Source organism: Salvelinus sp. IW2-2015, linkage group LG4q.1:29 (assembly GCF_002910315.2).
Source record: "Salvelinus sp. IW2-2015 linkage group LG4q.1:29, ASM291031v2, whole genome shotgun sequence".
In the NCBI taxonomy this organism is placed as follows: domain Eukaryota; kingdom Metazoa; phylum Chordata; class Actinopteri; order Salmoniformes; family Salmonidae; genus Salvelinus; species Salvelinus sp. IW2-2015.
Genome location: NC_036842.1, coordinates 6,599,699 through 6,621,514, shown reverse-complemented (window position 1 = coordinate 6,621,514; position 21,816 = coordinate 6,599,699). Strand labels below are relative to the sequence as shown.

The window sequence follows — 21,816 nt, the reverse complement described above, 5'->3', positions numbered from 1 at the left end:
GAGAGACCAATGATACATATATACAGGATATCAATTGGAGATGGAGGCTAAGTCTTTATATCGTTATATATGACATATTTGATTTCTCGTGATGTTGACAATTTATGCCAATAAAGCACCTTGGAGTTGTGCGCTCTGTGTGTGTGTTTGTGTGTGTGTTTGTTGAGGGGGAGGCAGGCAGAGTGCTGCAGATTGAATTGTTATGTAAAGGCGTGTCAGATTGGATTGTCTGGGCATGGCTAACTTTATCCGACATGACTGTGTACACGCACAGCCACTGACAGGGGAAGGGGGAGAGGGTTGGGTGGAGGTAGGTAGGTAGACATGGATGGATATATTTAGAGAGAGGGAGAGAAAGAGGAGGCAGGAGGGAGGGAAGAACCCCCTCGCAAGGGAGGAGAGAAAATGTGATGGCTAGAGTTCAGTGAAGTGGTAGATCAGGAACATCAGCGTATCAGGGCATTAAAGGACCTGGAGAGGACCTAAGAAAAGGTATATGATCAGTTATTGGTCCTGGGAGCAAGGGGAGAGAGTGAAGAGATACCTGCACAGCCAAGGGGATTGGATTTATAGAGCRGTGAGCTGTCTGAACAATATATACAGCAAGGCACAAAGCAATAGTGATGGTTTATCCTGTGGTTATATTTCTGTGGGCAGGCAGAACAGAGGTAATAGCGGTGTGTTTAATGTTGTGCGAGAGAGAGAAAGGGAGAGAGTGCAATTCAGTACACACCTCCTAGGAGCAGCCTCTAGGTAGGTGCACATTGCATTATGTCTGTTCATGACTGTAATTTGTGAAGTAGATTAAGGTTCTCGCTACAGAAGTTTCTCGTGGGAAAATATTTCATTAAGTTTTATAATGACCCAGGAAACACACGTTTACAAACACACACACACACGCACACGCACACGCACACACACACACATCAGCCCATCGAGAATAGATGAAATATATTCCGTAAATCCTTCGGTAGATGTAGTTGGGACTGTGTGTAACACATATAAGCGGTGGTACAGTGAACAAGACTAAAGAAGACTCCAGGCTAGAGCTGAGCCCAACCTTCTAATAAGTAAGCTGACGGGACATGTCCCTATACCCATATAGTTCACATAGCCATGCACAGAACAATATGTTTTCACAGGTGCCAGGTCACATTACAATAGAAATCTACAGCTGGACAGCCATCGGCTACAGCAACATAACAGGTTAAGGATGTATACTTTGAGGCTACAGCATRGTATGTTAGATGTTGTGAAAGATTGCTGAGAATTTCACTCTTTTGGATCATAATATATATATATATTTTTTTTTTCCCCCATGTTTTTTCTTTTTGCAACTGCCTGGAAAGAGCTTTGAGGATCTATAGGCTATAAATAAAATGTGTATTTCATCATTATTTGACCAAATAATAAGACAATCAATGACCAGCAAATTGAATCAGCTGGTTTGCTCGTTAGTGCATTCGTGCTTATTAGCATATTACTTCGTAGCTGGCTAGGTTACAGCTAATCCTGCAGCTAGCTAGCTAATGTTACCGCTAGCATATTAAACCAAGGTCTTCAGTGCACCACTAAACTATGTTGGATTCCGGAGAAAAAGCCTGGGTATTACCTCCGTGAGGCTGAGTGAGTCTTCAGATTTAAGGCAAGGTTATTCATAACTCCAGGCTATCTCAATTTTCAACAAACTACCTCCTAGTTAGCCGCTAGCCGGATTACTCACAACTTTTCCAATGAGTGTCCTAAATGATTGTTCCGTCTGTGCTATCTTGACCCAAATCCACTACCAGAGAAGGATGTAGGACAGCAGCTTGCTCTCTTAGGTCAGTGAGAAGTGCCAGTGATACCACATTACCATCTTCAGGAAGCTAATTCAAGGGGATCAACAATATGAGACGGTTAACAGCCGGCAAACTGGTTGCAATTATTATACATTTTACGTTGTGGTCAGGTTGTATACTAGTTGGAAAATTAGATTTTGTTAATGTCTTTTTAGCAACCTGAAAAATACGTCTTTATCTGGTTGTATCTGTAATCTTGATGCTATCATGAAAAAAATATGTTTTTATCTGGGAGTAACATAGACTGTTTAGTTGTAATCTCATTATTTAACATCTTCTCAACAAAAAAAAAAAGTGTACAACCCGAATATAACGTCATTATGGCCTCGTGCCAAATTTCACCCACTGGATCAGTCCGGTTTTCTACTGATAAGTCTCCCAAGTGGGAAAATTAAAGATGTAAAGTCACATTTTGTGACCCATGCCAGGTGGTTGCGGTGGCGTTGTTTCAAAGGCCTGAATAGCATGGGGACAGGTGATGGGTCTACACTGTCTAGGCCATGGCTCACTATGTACATACACTCCCTAGGGTGTCCTTCTGTGGGCTGGCAAGCTGTTGTGCTGCAATGTCCCTGTCTGGACCAATGTCCCAAGAGCACATCACTGTATTTCAGTAATAGGAAAGCTCATCCTGGTCACATTTAAGACACCTGGACAATACAGTTGGACATCAGACCATCGCTTTAATCTAACCCTTATTTTACCAAGTAAGTTGATTTAGAACACACCACATCCTCAAAACGAAGGGGGGATGTGTACCCGGGGAGAAAGAAAGGCTGAGTGTGAAAGAGATGGACAAATGGATGGACAGTGAAGGGATGGGGGAAGTGGATGAAGCGAGATATCTAAACGAAGAAACAGGGAGGTAGAGATAGACAGAGATGGTGATATGGCGGAAACAGCAAGGTCACATTTCTGGCACGGAGCCTAAAGTGGCCCCTAGAAATGCACAGTGATGAGATGAGAGTGAGAGGGAAAAGATAGGGAGCAGAATGACAGACAGCGCTAACAGCAGTGTTTCTACAAAGAGGAAGCAAGGGGGTAAGAGTGTAGGGTCGTGTATTTGGGTGTGTGCGTGCGCGAACGAGCTTGTTCACGTCTGAGTGAGTGCGAGTATGATATTGTTAACATGAAGAAGAAAAAAAAACCATCTGTGTAACCTATGAACTCCATTTACCATATGGGCGCAATGACAACACACGCTGTAAAAAAAAAAGAAGAAGTCACATACAGTACACACACCAAGGCATGCATCGCATGATACACACAGTGTACACTCGTGCTCTCATCTCATCCATACACTCCAGCCATTACCACAAGCCCGTTCTCCCCAATTAAGGTGCCACCAACCTCATGTGACATACACCCCCCCCCCCCCACACTCTTACTCGTGTAAAATATGCACTGATGGCATTCTGCTTCATTGTGCAAACCTGCATCTCTGACGACCCAATCTAAGCCCCTTGCCTTTAAAGCTGCTCATAAAGATGCACATTCTCACACACAACTCCCACACCTGCTGTAAAGCACACCCCAACACGCAAGCACACACTCACACCACACACACCACATGCATATGCACTCAAACACACACACACACACACACACACACACACACACACACACCTACATGCAAGCACATGCTCCAACATACACACGCAGACACACGCAAGCATTGTGCACACAACCACACACACACACACACACGCATGAGCACCTACACACACACACACACACACACAACACAAAACACACACACACGCACCCACATACACAGAACACACACAGCACAGGTTTTCTCCCAGTCAATTCTAACCATGTTGTGACAAGGTTACACACCGGAGTAGGAAGGAAGAGAAGGATAAACAAGTAGAAACCAATAACTCACCAGATATTCCACTGCACCAACCAAGAGCATGTATTCCTTATATCACTATTTTACACCTGCCCTCCGATTGTCTGTTTTTCTTTTTTCTCCTCTCCTGGGACTAGTCCTCCTCTCCCTCTGTCGTGGCTGTTTGGGTAGATAAAGTGATGCTCGGTATATCCTTCAGGACACTGAACAGAGGAGTCACACACACCACTCTTCTTCTCTTCTCTCACTTTACTGTTTCACTCACATGCTTCTTCTTCTCTTTCCTCCTCGCTGTTTGTTGTTCTTTGTAATTCTTTCATTTTCACATCGCTCCAGTTTTTTCTTTCTTCCTTTCTTTCTTTCACTCCTCTCTTTCACTGCTGCTTTGTCTGCTCCGATCCTCCGTTCCCTAGTATAATCAGTGAGTACTCCATCTGTCCCCCTCTCTCTCTCTCTCCGTCTGCTGTGCCTCTGTTTCACTCTCTTCTCCTCAATTCATCTCCTCATCTGTGAGCCTCTCCATCTCCCAGCCTGAGCCACTGTGGCTTTGCAGGTGACTGTAGCGTGTGTGTGTGTGTGTGTGTGTGTGTGTGTGTGTGTGTGTGTGTGTGTGTGTGTGTGGTGTGTGTGTGTGTGTGTGTGTGTGTGTGTGTCTGAGAGTGTGTGTGTGTGTTTGTGTCTGAGAGTGTGTGTGCAGGCACGTGTGTGAGACAGAATGGGAGGGAGAGCAGGAGTAGAGACACAGTGAACAAACCGGCAGTTATCCTCTTAGATGCTCCGTTCAGTTCGCTCCCTCTCTTTCTGTCTCCCTCTCGCTTTCGCTCTCCCTCTCTGACCTCTCTTTCCCTCTCAGCGACGCCGCACGAGTCTTGTATACTTGTCAGCAGAGGGAGGGAGAACGAAAGAGAGAGAGAGTAGGAGGCAGGAGAAGGTGGGGCTTGTGTGTGTCTCTGTCTAATTAAAAAGCAGAGTATGTACAGCTGCGGAGAGAGGGAACGAGGGAGAGTGGGAGAGAGCCGAGCGAAGGAGTGAAGTGATCTAGGGGCGGGACCAATGGGCAGAGAGGGAACGGGGAGTCACTAGGGGATGGGGATAGAGAGAGAGAGAGAGAGAAGGGGGGGACCCTAGTGTGTGAGGTTGGAAAAGGAAGGACGTATGACCGGACACCAAGGTCAGCTGTAGAGGGCTGGAAGAAGGGCAGAGGGGAGCAGAGAAGAAAAGAAGAGAGGATAAGCGGGATAAGAACAGACAGGTCGAATTCTGCAGACGTATGTTGCTCATAATATGGACAGAAGAAGCACGACCAGAGAATCTTGATGAGGGGAACAATAGAGAGAGGGCATATGGGTAAGCCCCATAAGAAATATTCCCCTAAAAACAGATCCCCTAGAATTCTATTCATAGCCATACACACGGTTAAAATATAAGGTTAAACAGCTGTTCTGTATGGATACAGTATCTACAGTATAAATATGTTCCAAATCACCTTGAATGTTAATCCTAAAAACTACTGTATAAGCAGTTTTATCCCCAGTGATGATTCATAGATTAATTTGGCCCTGGCTGCAATTTATGCCGAGGTCTTTGTGTGTGTGTGGTGTGTGTGTGTGTGTGTGTGTGTGTGTGTGTGTGTGTGTGTGTGTGTGTGTGTGTGTGTGTGTGTGTGTGTGTGTGTGTGTGTGTGTTGTGTGTGTGTGGTGCTGTGTGTGTGTGTGTGTGTGTTGTGTGGCGTGTGTGCGTGCGCATGTGTGTATTTTCTTTGTGTGTGTGTGTGTCACTCTCATGTGTACGTTTGTGACTGCACTGCCACAACATTTGCACATTCCTTGCATGTGTGCGTTTATGTGCAAATTAAGCAGTGCCCTGTGATGTCACGCCCCAGTGGATACATCTAATATGTTTTGTTTTATTCTGTCACGCTCAGGTTGTGCTCTTCTCCTCTTGCCTCTGTTTTTACATGAAAGAGAGTATATTATATAGTCCCTTGACTAGAACCAATTGATTCAGGCAATTTTCTACTTTGTATTGTTGCGACTGTATCATCATTCCTGCAGTACTTATCACCTCAGGCTAGTGTCAACCACCTAGTATAGTGGGGCCGGCTGGGAGAGGGGATGGAGAGATAAGTAAATGCCCGGGGGGGAAGGGGGGTGAAAGAGGGTTGACAGATCTCACTCCCATTTTATCAACCCTGATTACTTATCTTGTCTCTCGTCTCTCTCTCTCTCTCTCTCTCTCTCCTCTCTCTCTCTCTTCTCTCTCTCTCTCTCTCTCTCTTCTCTCTCTCTCTCTCTCTCTCTCTCTCTCTCTCTCTCCTTCTCTCTCTCTCTCTCTCTCGTCTCTCTCTCTCTCTCTCTCTCTCTCTCTCTCTCTAACTCTCTCTACCTCCTGTTATTGCCCAGTTGCTCTACTTTCAGCCTCAAATGTACATTTGAAACGGCAGAGGAAAAACAGGCTCATTGATTAAAGATCCACCAGAGACTATGAATAATATTATGGGCTATGGTAAATACGTGCATGCGTATCAATGGTGGCAGTTGAGAGAGGATGACAGCCACTAATACTTAATTAACATGAAACTCCTGGAACTCATCCTCGGCGGATTTGAGACAGATATTAAGTTAAAAAAAGGCCGTGACAGCAGTCATGTCCCTCAATTCATTAAACACATCTAGAAGTGTGAACCGAGCGCTTAAAAGTGCAATAGGCCTCAGTTGTTTACTTATACAGAACCATGGTGAAGTGTTGATCCGTGATCCCTCTATAAGTCAATAGACATCCGTCCTCTAGGGGCGAGACCAAGAAGTGTAATTATTATTTATCACGCTAATCCAAACGAGCTCGGCGGGGCAGCCAATCAGATCCTGTTTTCACAGGGTCCACGGGAGCCAACGGAGGAACACAACTAGTTCTGGCGTTCATTAATCAAGCCAGTCACGTCTGGCCGGCTACAAAAGCGACTTTTAAGCAGAAGCCTTTAGTGCCGACTCAGATCAAGTCATCAATCATCTCCTAATGCAGTCTTGTAGAATCGGGAACATTGTCTAATGGGAGGATCTAACCGTAGCCATTACCTGAAAAGGTTGTATTATTTCGCTATCTGCGAACGTAAAGCATGATGGATTAGCACCACAGACGGTCATTTGCTTAAGAGTCTTAAGAGCATGGCATCCCAGAATGCATCTCATCTTCTGTGACACAGAGACGTGGTCTAAGAAGGAACATTGTCACAGAGATCTTAAATTCCATTGATGAATGGGTAACTTCTGGGTTTCTGTACGATTGTATCTCATAATGACTTTCTCAGGGCAGAACGGGAGGTCAGATGAGAAACAAAGCTAAACCAATAGAAGGGGGGGGGGGGGGGGGGGKGGCAAAGGAATAGTTTGTGAAAGCCAGTATCATAGGTCTAGTCTTGGCATGGGGTAACTTGTGGATCGTTGGCGCCAGGGTTTTAAGGGCCTGAAGGGTTGGCCAAAGACGGAAAGCAAAACACCATAATGGGAGAAGGACTGATTCTTCAGCATTTAGCTAATACGGCCTTGTGTGACAATGACAGGTTTATCACTTATGACTGCTGTATTTGAAATCAATACAAATTGCATTGTTCATAAAATTGTAGTACTAATGCAGTAGTAAAAGTGTCTGATTGCACAAAAAAATTAAATATGAGTACAGTATTCTATAGGCCTGGCTAGTTGTGAAAGCTGTAGCCTAATGTAGGCCTGCAGTAATAGGCACACCACTGTAGTTATCTTTAGGAGCTGTGACAGCCAGGTGGCAGTGTTGCCTATAAGGAGCAGGACAACCAGTTGTATAACGGACACAAAGCCACGTCAACAACATCAACTGAAGAGATTCATAATAGCCTACATAATCATCAATATATCTACTCTTCTTAGAAGAGATGTCTTTCATCTATTGACATTCATCCCTCCATCCCCCACTGCAGCGTGTGTGTGTTTCTTTGAAGAGGACAATGATGAGAAGGAAAGTGCAAAAACGTGGATTCAGAGGAGCTATTGTGCGTCATGGCACCCACGCCCTTGTGCTGTGCTATCTCTACGGACACAACAACATGCACTTACTTCATAGGCAGAATGAGCCTGAGCCTGCGGAGTGCTGATGTCACTAGTTGCCGGGCTTCTTCTCAATGGAACGAAATAGATGAGTCACTGTCCATCCACCACAGGCTGTCACAACAACTCACAAGCCCCTTCATTTGACGCAACGAATTAAAGACGGGAAATGGTTCAAGCGGGCTACACATATTATTGTGTGGAATAAACATTTCAAAACATTGCAAAGAGCGACACTTTTCCAATATGTAGGCTATTTAAATTAATGTCAACTGTTAATGGAGTATCTATTGTATTCTAATCTACCACACAAGTGCTGTCAGCTAGTTTAAATTGCTGTGTGTCTCTTAATTAAATTGCTGTTGAGCTTCAGTCTGTTTTGTTTACCTCGACATGCCCTGCACGTGGGTAGAGAGGGATTACTGCGCGCTGTACGTCACAGGCTACGCGCTAAGGCAACAACAATAAACGAGAAAGCGACATACTGTAGGCAGTTTATAATACACCGTTTTCTCCTCACTGTGCGTTTTTGTCCGTTTTAGAATCTTTCTCCACCCTTCAGCCACTAACCATGTCAGGCTCGTCGACTCCAGAGGACGCTTTGTACGGTAAGGGTTTTGGGGCGATGGATCTGGACGATGGATCGTTATTGGGTCAATGCAAAGTCGGGTCAATTCTGATTTATTTGTGCTGTAGTAACTGAAATGTTTATAAAAAGCCTTGTAACTGCCCTATGACGACTTTTTCTGTGTGTATACCCTAGGGATAAACTATGTTCAACTGTTTTTCTAGGCTAACATTTAAATAAATAATTCCAAGAGGGGTCCATCAGGAAAATAACATTATTGATGTATAAATTATTATGTTCATCCTCATTAGGCCTACAATGCTTATTTTTAGTAACAATCAATTAATGATGCATGAACAGTGACCTCTTTCACCAGAATAAGTTTGTTTATCACATTTTAATTAATTAATGGACAACGTTTATTTATAATCATTATCCACGACATAATGCATGGTTAACGTGGACTTGTGAGAAAATGATGTGAGAAAATGGGCATGTTAGGGAGAGAAATGTAAGTATGCCATTTTGAAGTTATCATTGTTGCTGCCACTGACATGGTCATCTTGTAAACAGATTTCATGACTCACCTGTTTGCATATCACTAAGCCAATTAAGCCCAGGAGATTTACCTGAAGCTTATAGCTCACTGTACAGTTTGCTTATAGCCTCTACAGTGCATGGGGGATGTTGTATAGCCTTCATAATATCACAGCTGGGACATACACAAAGCTTTGGCACAACAACACATCTGTGCTTTGTTTTTCAAGAACTAGGCCTATATTAACACACATAACATACACCTGATATGCACTACAGTACTTATATGGAAGGATACTGGACTATTGACAGACATTGGATGCTGCTGCAATGCAGCCTGGTCAAGGCCACAGAGAGAGAGAGAGAGCGAGAGAGAGAGAGAGAGAGAGAGAGAGAGAGAGAGAGAGAGAGAGAGAGCGAGCAGGCTGGCAGCCAGTGGTTATGTCATAACTCTCTCTCATTCTGGGAGGAAAACTAGGGCAATGGCACAGTTTGCCCTCTGCCCTCCCTTCCCCATCTCCACTCCCCTCTCCACTGTTGCTGTTTATATGATCTCTCACTTCCCTAAAGCAAATAATAAAGGGGAAGAGACAAAAAGAGGGGATGGGAGGATGTGTTGATGAGGAGAGCAGGTGATGATGTTTGCATGCCTTGCATTCCATAGAGAGAAAGAGATAGAATGAGAGACGAGGAAATAGATGAGAATGAGACAGGAGAGGAAAGAGAGAATGAGACAGGAGAGGTGGCTAATCTCATACAGAAATAAGATCTTACATAAGCATTCTGTCAGGCTGTGTCAGTGGTTGTCCTTGTTTGTTTTTGTGTTCGTGTGTGTTGTGTGTCTGTGGTTGTCCCTGTTTGTTTTTGTGTTAGTGTGTGTGTGGTTGTCCCTGTTTGTTTTTGTGTTCGTGTGTGTGTCGTGTGTGTGGTTGTCCCTGTTTGTTGTGTGTGTGTGGTTGTCCCTGTTTGTTAGTGTGTGTGTGGTTGTCCCTGTTTGTTTTTGTGTTTGTGTGTGTGTGGTTGTCCCTGTTTGTTTTTGAGTTAAAGAAGAAGATGTAATAAAAGATAGTTTTATTAATAATGAGGATAGTGTGTGTGTGGTTGTCCCTGTTTGTTTTTGTGTTTGTGTGTGTGTGGTTGTCCCTGTTTGTTAGTGTGTGTGTGGTTGTCCCTGTTTGTTGTGTGTGTTACACTCAAGCTAAACTAAGGACCAGGGGAAACACAACATTCATTGTTACAAATGCCCTTATGTCAGTAAGTCATTGGGTCTTGTCTAATACTATGTCAGGAATGGGATGTCCTGTCTGCTTAAAAATGCACTCTTGAACTTTTGTATAATTTCAGCCATTAGTTTCGAAAGTGATGCTCACAAGCCAAAAGTGGTTCCCGTTTTTTTGTGTACTACGTCATCAAATTGCGTATGATATGTTACGTCCTACATATATATATTTTTTGCAATTCGTATGGTGAATGCCATTCGTACTATATGTTACCAATTTGTTGTGCTTAAGATCCTGGATTGCAACTTTAAAGGAGACAGAATACCTATGTCATGTCCAACAACAACAGCAACAACAACACAGACCTAAGGGTATTACTAAAAAGCAGGATCAATGAGTTAGCCAGCAATGTTTGATAAACCATGAGAAATAACTGTTGATTTTCTGGTTCACTAACAAAGCTAAACGTATATATGTGTTGTTGTCAATTAGACCATGCCCATTTCAAGCTTATCTTTCCCAAAAAATAATTCAGAATATTTAGGCAAGTTAGCTGGCTAACTCGTCGTTCCTGCTTTGTAGTAGCCCCTCTGCATTACGTGTCCTAACATTAGGCCATCTACTGTAATGATTGAGCAACAACAGACAATTACAATCTCTTTAGAGTCTGTCTATCTATTTTTTGTCTGTTCATGCTGTGTCATTCCACCTGCATGGCTGATAGGCTGATAGGCAGTGTTGGTTTAGCCTTCCTCCTGGTTTAGCCTTCCAGAATTAGGCTTTAGTAAAGTTATTCTGGGAGATTCAATATGATTGAATAAGATTAACTGAAATGTAAACTATGGAATGATCCAGAATTAGCTCTTCTCTCAGTTGCAACATTACTGAGAGGTTGCAAAATTAACAGTAAACATTACACTCACAGTTTTAGGGGAATAGAGACATTTCAAATGTCATTATGGCTATGTACAGTGTTAACAATGTACTTTAACAATGTAATAGTTAAAGTACAAAAGGGAAAATAAATAAACATAAATATGGGTTGCATTTACAATGGTATTTGTTCTTCACTGGTTGCCCTTTTCTTGTGGCAACTGGTCACAAATCTTGCTGCTGTGATGGCACACTGGTATTTCACCCAATAGATATGGGAGTTTATCACAATTTGGTTTGTTTTCAAATTCTTTGTGTACCTGTGTAATCTGAGTGAAATATGTGTCTTTAATATGGTCATACATATATGGCAGGAGGTTAGGAAGTGCAGCTCAGTTTCCACCTCATTTTGTTGGCAGTGTGCACATAGCCTGTCTTCTCTTGAGAGCCAGGTCTGCCTACGGCGGCCTTTCTCAATAGCAAGGCTATGCTCACTGAGTCTGTACATAGTCAAAGCTTTCCTTAAGTTTGGGTCAATCACAGATATTCTGCGATAGTGTACTCTCTGTTTAGGGCTAAATAGCATTCTAGTTTGCGCCGTTTATTTGTTAATTCTTTCCAATGTGTCAAGTAATTCTCTTTTTGTTTTCTCATGATTTGGTTGGGTCTAATTGTGTTGCTGTCCTGGGGCTCTGTGGGGTCTGTATGTGTTTGTGAACAGAGCCCCAGGACCTGCTTGCTTAGGGGACTCTTCTCCAGGTTCATCTCTCTGTAGATGATTGCTTTGTTAAGGAAGGTTTGGGAATCGCTTCCTTTTAGGTGGTTGTAGAATGTAACACCTCTTTTCTGGATTTTGATAATTATCGGGTATGGGCCTAATTCTGCTCTGCATGCATTATTTGCATTATGTTTTTGCAGAATTTTTGACTTACTGAGATTTACAGTCAGGGCCCAGGGCTGACAGAATCTGTGCAGAAAATCTAGATGCTGCTGTAGGCCCTTCTTGGTTGGGGACAGAAGCACCAGATCATCAGCCAACTGTAGACTTCAGATTCTAGTAGGGTGAGGCCGGGTGCTGCAGACTGTTCTAGTGCCCTCACCAATTCGTTGATATATATGTTGAAGAGGGTGGGGCTCAAGACGTATCCCTGTCTCACCCCACAGCCCTGTGGAAAGAAATGTGTGTGTTTTTTGCCAATTTTACCTGCTCACTTGTTGTTTCTGTACATGGATTTTATAATGTCATATGTTTTCCACCCAACGCCACTTTCCATCGATTTATATAGCAGACCCTAATGCCAAACTGAGTCAAAATCTTTTCTGAAATCAACAAAGCATGAGACGACTTTGCCTTTGTTTATTTTGTTTTCACTGAGGAAATGTATGAGTCTGCTGTTAGTGATAATGTAGAGGATTCTCCCAAGGTTGCTGTTGATGCATATCCCACGGTAGTTATTGGGGTCAAATTTGTCTCCACTTTTGTGGATCGGGGTGTGATCAGTCCTTGATTCCAAATATTGGGGAAGATGCCAGGGCTGAAGATGATGTTAAATAGTTTAAGTATAGCCAATTTGTGGTCTAAATATTTTATCATTTCATTTAGGATACCATTAACAACACAGGCCTTTTGGGTTTGAGAGTTTGTATTTTGACCTGTAGCTCATTCAATATAATTGGAGAATCCAGTGGGTTCTGGTAGTCTTTAATAGCTGATTCTAAGATTTGCAATTGATCATGTATATGTTTTTGCTGTTTGTTCTTTGTTATAGAGCCTAAAAGATTGGAAAAGTGGTTTATCCATACATTTGGATAGATAACACTTCGTGTTATTGTTTGTTTAGTGTGTTCCAATTTTCCCAGAAATGGTTTGTTTAGATTCTATGGATTCTTCAATTACATTGAGCAAATTTCTGATGTGCTGTTCCTTCTTGTCTCTCTCTCTTGTCCCCCCCCCCCCACCCCCACCCACACACACACAGGCTCGTGGGTGGAGCTGGAGGAGCTAATATCAGCAGTGAGCAGCAGGGATAGTCTGACAGGACAACAACAGGACACAGCCTCCTGGGCCCTGCAGGGGGAGCTAGAGAGGATCCTGCTGGAGGCACAGCTTGAGTGTGAGAGGAGTAAAGACAGGTCAGTACCCTACACCAACAAAAATCTCTCTCCCTCTGTGTGTGTGTGTGTGTGTGTGTGTGTGTGTGTGTGTGTGTGGTGTGTGTGTGTGTGTGGTGTGTGTGTGTGTGTGTGTGTGTGTGGTGTGTGCACGCACGTGTGTGTGTGTGTGTGTGTGCATACATGGATGTCTGTTGTTACTGAGAAGTCCTGTTGACCTGCTCTCTATGTTCAGTCCTCCCCTGGCGGTGACTCCTCCGCAGACCACTGCTTCCCCTCCCCACAGTGAAGGCAGCAGCAGTACAGACTGTGTTACCATACAGGTACGAAACACACACACGCACATAACACTCAAATTATATATTTTACTGTAGCAGTAGCAATCCTTTGCTATTAGATAGCTCTAACACCACACAAGTCAGTGTTATAAAATAAATACACCAATTATTCGTCACATGCTTTGCAAACAATAGGTGTAGACTAACAGTGGAATTATTACTTATGGGCCCTTCCCAACAGAGAAAGAAGCTGTTCAGGGTCCTGTTGGTTCCAGACTTGGTGCATTGGTAACACTTGCTGTGCGGTAGCAGAGAGAACAGTCTATGACTTGGGTGGCTGGAGTCTTTGACAATTTTAAGGGCCTTCTTCTGACACCGCCTGGTATAGAGGTCCTGGATGGCAGGGAGCTTGGCCCCATTGATGTACTGGGCTGTACGCACTACCCTCTGTAGCGCATTGCGTCGGATGCCAAGCAGTTGCAGGGAGCTTGGCCCCATTGATGTACTGGGCTGTACGCACTACCCTCTGTAGCGCATTGCGTCGGATGCCAAGCAGTTGCAGTGATGCAGCCAGTCAAGATGCTCTCAATGGTGCAGCTATAGAACCCAAGCCCAAGCCAAATCTTTTCACCCTGTTGGTGTGTGTGGACCATGATAGATCCTTATTGATGTGGACACAGAGGAACTTGAAGCTCTCAATCCGCCCCACTACAGCCACGTTGATGTGAATGGGGGCGTGCTCAGCCCTCCATTTCCTGTAGGTCCTTTGTCTTGCTGACGTTGAGGGAGAGGTTGTTGTACTTTGCAACTCACTGCCTCTCTGACCTCCTCCCTATAGGCCTACCACCGTTGTGTCGTCGGCAAACTTAATGATGGTGTTGGAGTCGTGCGTGGCCATGCAGTCGTGGGTGAACAGGGAGTACAGGAGGGGACTAAGCACGCAACCCTTAGGGGCCCCATATTGAGGGTCAGCGTGGCGGATGTGTTGTTGCCTTCCCTCACCACCTGTTGGCGGCCCATCAGGAAGTCCAGGATCCAGTTGAGGAGGGAGGTCCTCAGGCCCAGGGTCCTTAGCTTAGTGATGAGCTTGTTGAATGCTGAGCTGTAGTCAATGAACAGCATTCTGACATAGGTGTTCCTTTTGTCTAGATGGGAAAGGGCTGTGTGGACTACAATAAAGATGGAGTCATCTGTGGATCTGTTGGGGCGGTATGCGAATTGGAGCTGGTCCAGGGTGTCTGGGATGATGGTGTTGATGTGAGCCATGACCAGCCTTTCAAAGCATTTCATCGCTACAGATGCGAGTGCTACGGGGCAATAGTCATTTAGACAGGTTACCTTGTTGTTCTTGGGCACACGAACTATGGTGGTCTTCTTGAAACATGTAGGTATTAAAGACTTTGTCAGGGAGAGGTTGAAAATGTCAGTGAAGACACTTGCCAGCTGGTCAGCGCATGCTCTGAGTATGCGTCCTGGTAATCCGTCTGGCCCTGCAGCCCTGTGAATGTTAGCCTGTTTGCAGGTCTTACGCACATTGGCTACGGAGAGCATGATCACACACTCGTCCAGAACAGCTGGTGCTGTCATGCATGGTGCAGTGTTGCTTGCCTCTAAGCGAGCATAGAAGGCATTTAGCTCGTCTGGAAGGCATGCGTCCCTGGGCAGCTCGTGGCTGGGTTTCCGTGATAGTTTCTTATCCGTGATAGTTAGCAAGCCCCGCCACATCCGATGAGCGTCAGAGCCGGTGTGGTAGGATTTGATCTTAGTCCTGTATTGACGTGAATGCCTGTTTGATGTTTCGTCGGAGGGCGTAGTGTTATATCTTATAAGCGTCCGGATTAGTGTCCCACTTCTTGAGAACAGCAGCTCTAGCCTTTAGCTCAGTGCGGATGTTGCCTGTAATCCATGGCTTCTGGTTGCGATATGTACATGCAGTCACTGTGGGGACGACGTCATTGATTGACTTATTAATGATGCTGGTGACTAATGTGGTGTACTCATCAATGCCATTGGATGAATCACGGAACATATCCTAGCCTGTGCTAGCGAAACAGTCCTGTAGCCTAGCATCAACTTCATCTGACCACTTCCGTATTGAGGATAGTCTTGAACGGAGCTCGTCCAGTTTGTTCCCCAGTGATTGTACGTTCTCCAATAGAAGGAGGGTAGAGGCGGTTTATGTACTCGCCGACGTAGTTTCGTCAGGGTGCCCGCACGTCGGCCTCTCTTACGACACCTTTTTCGAGTTTCGGGGATTAGGGCCTAGTCTGGGGTCAGCAGTATGTCCTGCGCCTCCGCCTCATTGACGTGGAAATCTTCATCCAAATCGATGTTAGTGATAGCTGTTCTGATGTCTAGAAGCTATTTTCGGTCATAGGAAATGATGGCGGAAACATTATGTACAACAAAGTTAATATTAGCACCAAAAAAAAACTGAAAATAGCAGAATTTGTCAGGAGCCCGGAAAAAACGGCTGCTATACATTGCAGCTCCATTCTTAATCAAAACATGATGGCAAATGCAATGATAATTGACATTTAACTTTCCCTCTCTTCTCTTTACCTCTCTCTTCCTCCCCCTCTCCATCTCAGTCCGAAGAAGAAGGGGAGAGGAGGCTCATTTCCGAGTGGGTATGGGACTGGTCCAGTCGGCCCGAGAACCTTCCACCAAAGTAAGAACCGAATTGATTCTCATTCTAATTCGTTCTAATTCCATTTACCTTACATTGACCATGTCTCAGTGAATCATTTCACCCCTAGTTTCATTTTTAGGCCATCATTGTAAATAAGAATTTGTTCTTATTAACTGACTTGCCTAGTTAAATAAAGGTTAAATAAAATAAACATAAAATAAACATTAATTTACACACGTACTTGGCTGCCTATAACAAGCACTGACTCGTGAGGAGCCTGTGGATGTGCTGTAGGGAATGTAGTCATAATTCTTTATACATAATGAATCAAATCTTGTACAGTAACATTGAAACATGACAGATATCTCTCTGTTACACCTAAACATGACAGATGATAGTTTCATTTCCTTTTTACACTAATGTACATGAATGTATGTTTCTTCTCGTGTTATGGAGCTATTGAACAGCTCACAGGCTTTTCTTGAAATATTCTAACTGAGAAGATATGAGAACTAGAATTTCTCCTGAGAAATCTCCTTTTATCTTGAGGAACAAAGCATGTTTTCTTCTCTCCTTCTCTTTCTCTCTATGTTCCCCTTTCTCCATCTCTTTCTTTCTTCATCTTCCTTTGTCTCCCTTTCTCCCTCCCCCTCTCTCCCTCGCTTTTTTCCTCCCTCGCTCTCGATTCTGCTTTATGCCTCTCTTGCACTCAGGGAGTTTGTGTTCCAACACCCGAAGCAGCAGTCGGGCTCCCTGAGCGTAAGGAAGAGTGAGGTGATGAAAAGAGGCCTGTTCTCCTCTGACGTCCTCATGATCCTCATCCCCTCACTGCTTGCCTCGCACCTGCTCACACTGGGAATAGGGTAAGACACACACACACACACAGACACACACACACACACACATGGCATATCTTATGTTCTGTAATGAGATGCAGGTTGTCTTAGTAATGATAATGTAGTAACCTACTATATGACCACCAGCACCTGATGCTTTTTATTATAGATCTCTTTCCTAATGGCAGCATTCTGTTTTTATACAACAAGGAGGTAAATGTGCATCCTTCATTATTAGCAGTATATTTCTCTCTCCCTTCGCAGGATCTACATAGGGAAGCGATTGGCTGCCTCCACAACTAGCACTCTGTGACGTGCTTCCCGGGCAGTGCTCCCATTCGCTGACGGCAGACCAATAGGATCTCATCCCTCGCCACAGTACACTTGTTGCCCTTTCTCCCTGTCATGCGGCAACTTTCTTTACCACTGTCTCTCTGTCTGTCTGTCTGTCCACCATAACTTTGTGTGTCTGTCCGTCAGTCATCCAGCATCTCTGAATCTGTGATTGTCCCAGGGCCAGAGCGTGTCTGTTTGTGTGTTTGTCTCTCTCTCTCTGTGTGTGTGTGTGTGTGTGTGTGTGTGTGTGTGTGTGTGTGTGTGTGTGTCAGGGCAGGACTGTTGATACTCTACGTACATTGTGTCAATGACTTTTACTCTCCCAGCAGAGTAACCCTGATCTCAATTAACTAACAGAGAGAAACGAGTGATAAGACCGAGAGAGAGAATGGAGAGAGAAAGAAAGAGAATAACACCCAGATAAATCCCCATTGAAGGTGTTAGCGGGGTGTTGAAGAAATAGGGTATATAGCCCAATTATTGCCCAAATAAAAAACAGAATCTAATCCTGGTGAAAGAAAGAGGTCACCAACAGAGCCATATACAGGCAGTATATGCCTATATGACTCTGGTCACCAATATTATGTGTCAGACATGCCAGAACTGTGATGAGCCCAGGTGATTTGTATTAGGTTGAGGAATGGTTTGTTTCATGTTCTTAGTGGTTTATGACCACAAAAGTGGCTCTGGTTTTGCACTTTGTCCTATATAACCATCTGACTGTTTGAACTCTCATTTGAATGACTATAACCCCATTAAACCTCATTTGTCACACGTGTCCGTGATCCATTTGTCTATCTTACTCCATCTTTCCTTCTCTATTCACTTTTGTGTTTAGACATTCATTTTATTTGAGATCTTATTATTTATTTTATAAATGGTATAAGTGTGTTTTAGATCTTATTATTTATTTTATAAATGGTATAAGTGCTCGAGAGCTATGACATAATAAGAGATATATCAAAACTAAGACATCCTCATTTAACTATTTGTCTGGGTTGTTTGTGTGATGCCATTGTTTAACTGAAATAGATTCTCATTTAGCCATACAAGAGTGGAAAGAAGGGCTAACAGGCTGTTTCAGTAATGTGAGTCATTTATCTGTACCGTAAACTACAACATCTGCTGGCCATATAAGAGCTTTTACATGGGTGATGAATCATTGCATATCAACGTGTTTACCTAATAAGTTCACCTTGCTAACAGTATTACTTGTGTGTGTTGAGATAGATCCAGCCACAGTTAGCTACCATCTCACGCGTCGGGCTGAAGGTTTTACAGGAATGTAGTGACATCATCAACACCAGTCTGTTTTTTTTCAACCCCCCTGACATCACTTCTGACCTTAACCCTTTTATTTTTTTACAAGCGTGCGCTGACATGTAATCAGTCCTTTTACACTAGCAGCTTTGACAAAAAAAAAAAAAAACGCGCACAGTTTTCTTGCTAGTATCACTGCTCTTTATTAAGCTTTACGTATCGGCCTCAAGGCCTTCGTCAGCTTTCCCATGAAACAAACCCCAACCATGTGCAACGCATGTCCCCTATCCCTGTTGAACATCATATATAAAGTAACAGGGCTGGGTTCGGCCGGGGGAGCGGAGTGCTATTTTACTGCATTGGGTAAATTGCCCCCATTTGTTAGGAGCCCTGGCCCAAGTAAATGGCTTTTTCATCCACTAGCAGGATGTTTGATGTGAAAGCTCCTGCTGGGCTCACACTGCTAGCCCAAACACACCGAGCTGACTGTGCAACCCTATATGGGTCGCTCCACCAATTTGGTGCCTTTCGAGAAGTATAACTTGGTTAAAAAAAACAACGTCGATTGCACCTAATTTGTACCTTCTGTCATAAAGAGCACATGTTCAAAAAAAATATGTTTTCCCATCTCAAGTGGTCAACCTCTGTAAGTCTAAGCCGTTGGGTTCTAAGCTAACATAACAGAATTGTTTTAAGATGGTCATACTATGGATCATTTAGCCGTTTGATTTTAAGAAACGTTTTGAAGTGTCTGTCCTATATCTAGGAGATATAAGAAAGCTCAGGAAATAATTAGATTTTTTCTCTCTCACATATTTAAACCCTTTTCCTGGGTTGTTGCCGGTGATGTCTGGTGAGGACCTGCCTTACAACAGGCCTACAAGCCCTCAGTCCAGCCTCTCTCAGCCTATTGCGGACAGTCTGAGCACTGATGGAGGGATTGTGCGTTCCTGGTGTAACTCGGGCAGTTGTTGTTGCCATCCTGTACCTGTCCCGCAGGTGTGATGTTCGGATGTATTGCTCCTGTGCAGATGTTGTTACACGTGGTCTGCCACTGCGAGGACGATCAGCTGTCTGTCCTGTCTCCCTGTAGCACTGTCTTAGGCGTCTCACAGTACGGACGTTGCAATTTATTGCCCTGGCCACATCTGCAGTCCTCATGCCTCCTTGCAGCATGCTTAAGGCACGTTCACAAAGATGAGCAGGGACCCTGGGCATCTTTACTTTGGTGTTTTTCCAGTCAGTAGAAAGGCCTCTTTAGTGTCCTAAGTTTTCATAACTGTGACCTTAATTGCCTACCGTCTGTAAGCTGTTAGGGTCTTAACGACGGTTCCACAGGTGCATGTTCATTGCTTGTTTATGGTTCATTGAACAAGCACGGGAAACAGTATTTAAACCCTTTACAATGAAGATCTATGAAGTTATTTCTTTTTAAAATATCAGGGATGCAAAGTCACTCTTTTTGTGGAATGACCCACATACTGTACACATACTGTTGTTGGAAGAGCACAAAAACACCTGGTTTCCATTCTCAAGCACACACACACACACACACACACACACACACACACACACACACACACACACACACACACACACACACACACACACACACACACACACATGGCATATCTTATGTTCTGTACTGCACCGTTTTTACACAACCTGCATTAAAGAACAAGCGCTGTATGGAGAAAATAAACCTTTCTCAGGAATGCTGTATATTGTTTACAATCCCACTAGGTTGATTGTAATTGGTCAATCTGGGTTAGGTCATGTTCTAATTACGGTTTTAGAGGACTGGTGGTTTTGAAGGGTAGATCTAAGCAGATTCTTCTACAGTGATCCACCCTGTCCCCCTCTCACCCTAAACCAGTTCACACAGTAGGTACCTGGCTCTCACAGGTTGTGCAGAGAGACCCAATCTACCGTAACCCCTTACCCACCCCACCCCCTCCCTAACCCCCACCCACCCCCATCCCACTACAAATACACAGCCCATTTCAGTAAAGACTGTAGCCTTCTCCATAGCAGGGGGCAGTGTGTGGCCCTCCTAAGAGAGTTTGTTCCTAGTTTGCATACATTTAAAATCAAACAATCTAGTCTTAAAAATAAAGTATGAAACCTCTACTTCACACCTAATGCCTCCAGACATAATCGGAGCCTAATAACAAACATTGGTGTATGGTGAGTGTGAAGGAACCTGTCATATTTCAGTCTCTGGATGAGCTTTCTGTGACGAGAGGAGAAGCTTCACAGAGACCAGGGCCAATATTAAAAAAGCATCTGAGAGTAGGAGTGCTGATCTAGGATCAGGTCCCCCACTGTCAATATAAACATATTCATTATGCTCTAAAAGGCCAACCGGATCCTAAATCAGCACTCCTACTCAAAGATTTAGTGAATATGGACCCAGAATACCGAGGCCTGAACAGAGGAAGGCAGCTACAGTTGGCTGGAAGAAATTTGTTCATTTCCTGCAACTGCACTTCAGAGAGAAACTGTAAAAGGCATACCACTGCTGGCTTGCTTCTGAAGCTAAGCAGGGTTGGTCCTGGTGCACGATATCTAAGGAAGTCTCTAGGTTTTGCTCACCTGAGGTTGAGTATCACATGATAAGCTGTAGACCACACTAAATACCTAGAGAGTTTTCATCTATATTCTTCGTAGCTGTCTATTTCCCACCACAAACCGATGCTGGGACTAAGACCGCACTCAATGAGCTGAATACGGCCATAAGCAAACAGGAAAATGCTCATACAGAGGCAGTGGTCCTAGTGGCCGGGAACTTTAATGCAGTAAAACTTAAATCCGTTTTTACCAAATTTCTACCAGCATGTTAAATGTGCAACCAGAGGGAAAAAAACTTTACTCCACACACAGAGACGCGTACAAAGCCTTCCCTCGCCCTTCATTTGGCAAACCTGACCATAATTCTATCCTCCTGATTCCTGCTTACAAGCTAAAATTAATGCAGGAAGCACCAGTGACTTGGTAAAAAAAAAGGGTCTGATGAAGCAGATGCTAAGCTACAGGACTGTTTTGCTAGGACAGACTGGAATATGTTCCGGGATTCTTCCGATGGCATTGAGGAGTACACCACATCAGTCACTGGCTTCATCATTAAGAGCATCGGTGATGTCGTCCCCACAGCGACTGTACGTACATACCTCAACCAGAAGCCATGGATTACAGGCAACATCTGCACTGAACTAAAGGGTAGAGCTGATGCTTTCAAGGAGCGGGACTCTAACCCGGAAGCTTATAAGAAATCCTGCTATGCCCTCTGACGAAACATCAAACAGGCAAAGCATCAATACAGGACTAAGATCGAATCGTATTACACCGGCTCCGATGCTCGTCGGATGTGGCAGGGCTTGTAAACTATT

The 21,816-nt window shown here is 44.1% G+C and overlaps 1 protein-coding gene across 1 annotated transcript; it reads left to right on the top strand.

Annotated features, from left to right (window-relative positions):
• Window positions 1-7,934: 7,934 nt before the first annotated feature.
• LOC111961316 (BCL2/adenovirus E1B 19 kDa protein-interacting protein 3) lies at window positions 7,935-17,436 on the top strand. The gene is made up of 7 exons (XM_023983487.2): window positions 7,935-8,023; window positions 8,318-8,383; window positions 12,953-13,106; window positions 13,321-13,408; window positions 15,955-16,034; window positions 16,709-16,858; window positions 17,096-17,436. The coding sequence occupies exons 2-7, from the start codon at window positions 8,347-8,349 to the stop codon at window positions 17,142-17,144; spliced, it is 558 nt and encodes a 185-aa protein (XP_023839255.1). The 5' UTR covers window positions 7,935-8,023; window positions 8,318-8,346; the 3' UTR covers window positions 17,145-17,436.
• The last annotated feature ends 4,380 nt before the right edge of the window (window positions 17,437-21,816 follow it).

Coding starts and splice junctions, on each gene's coding strand:
- LOC111961316 (XM_023983487.2), top strand. CDS start 8,347: ATGTCAGGCTCGTCGACTCCAGAGGACGCTTTGTACG. Junction 13,409..15,954: donor CAGACTGTGTTACCATACAG/GTACGAAACACA, acceptor TCTCCATCTCAG/TCCGAAGAAGAAGGGGAGAG. Junction 16,859..17,095: donor CTGCTCACACTGGGAATAGG/GTAAGACACACA, acceptor CTCCCTTCGCAG/GATCTACATAGGGAAGCGAT.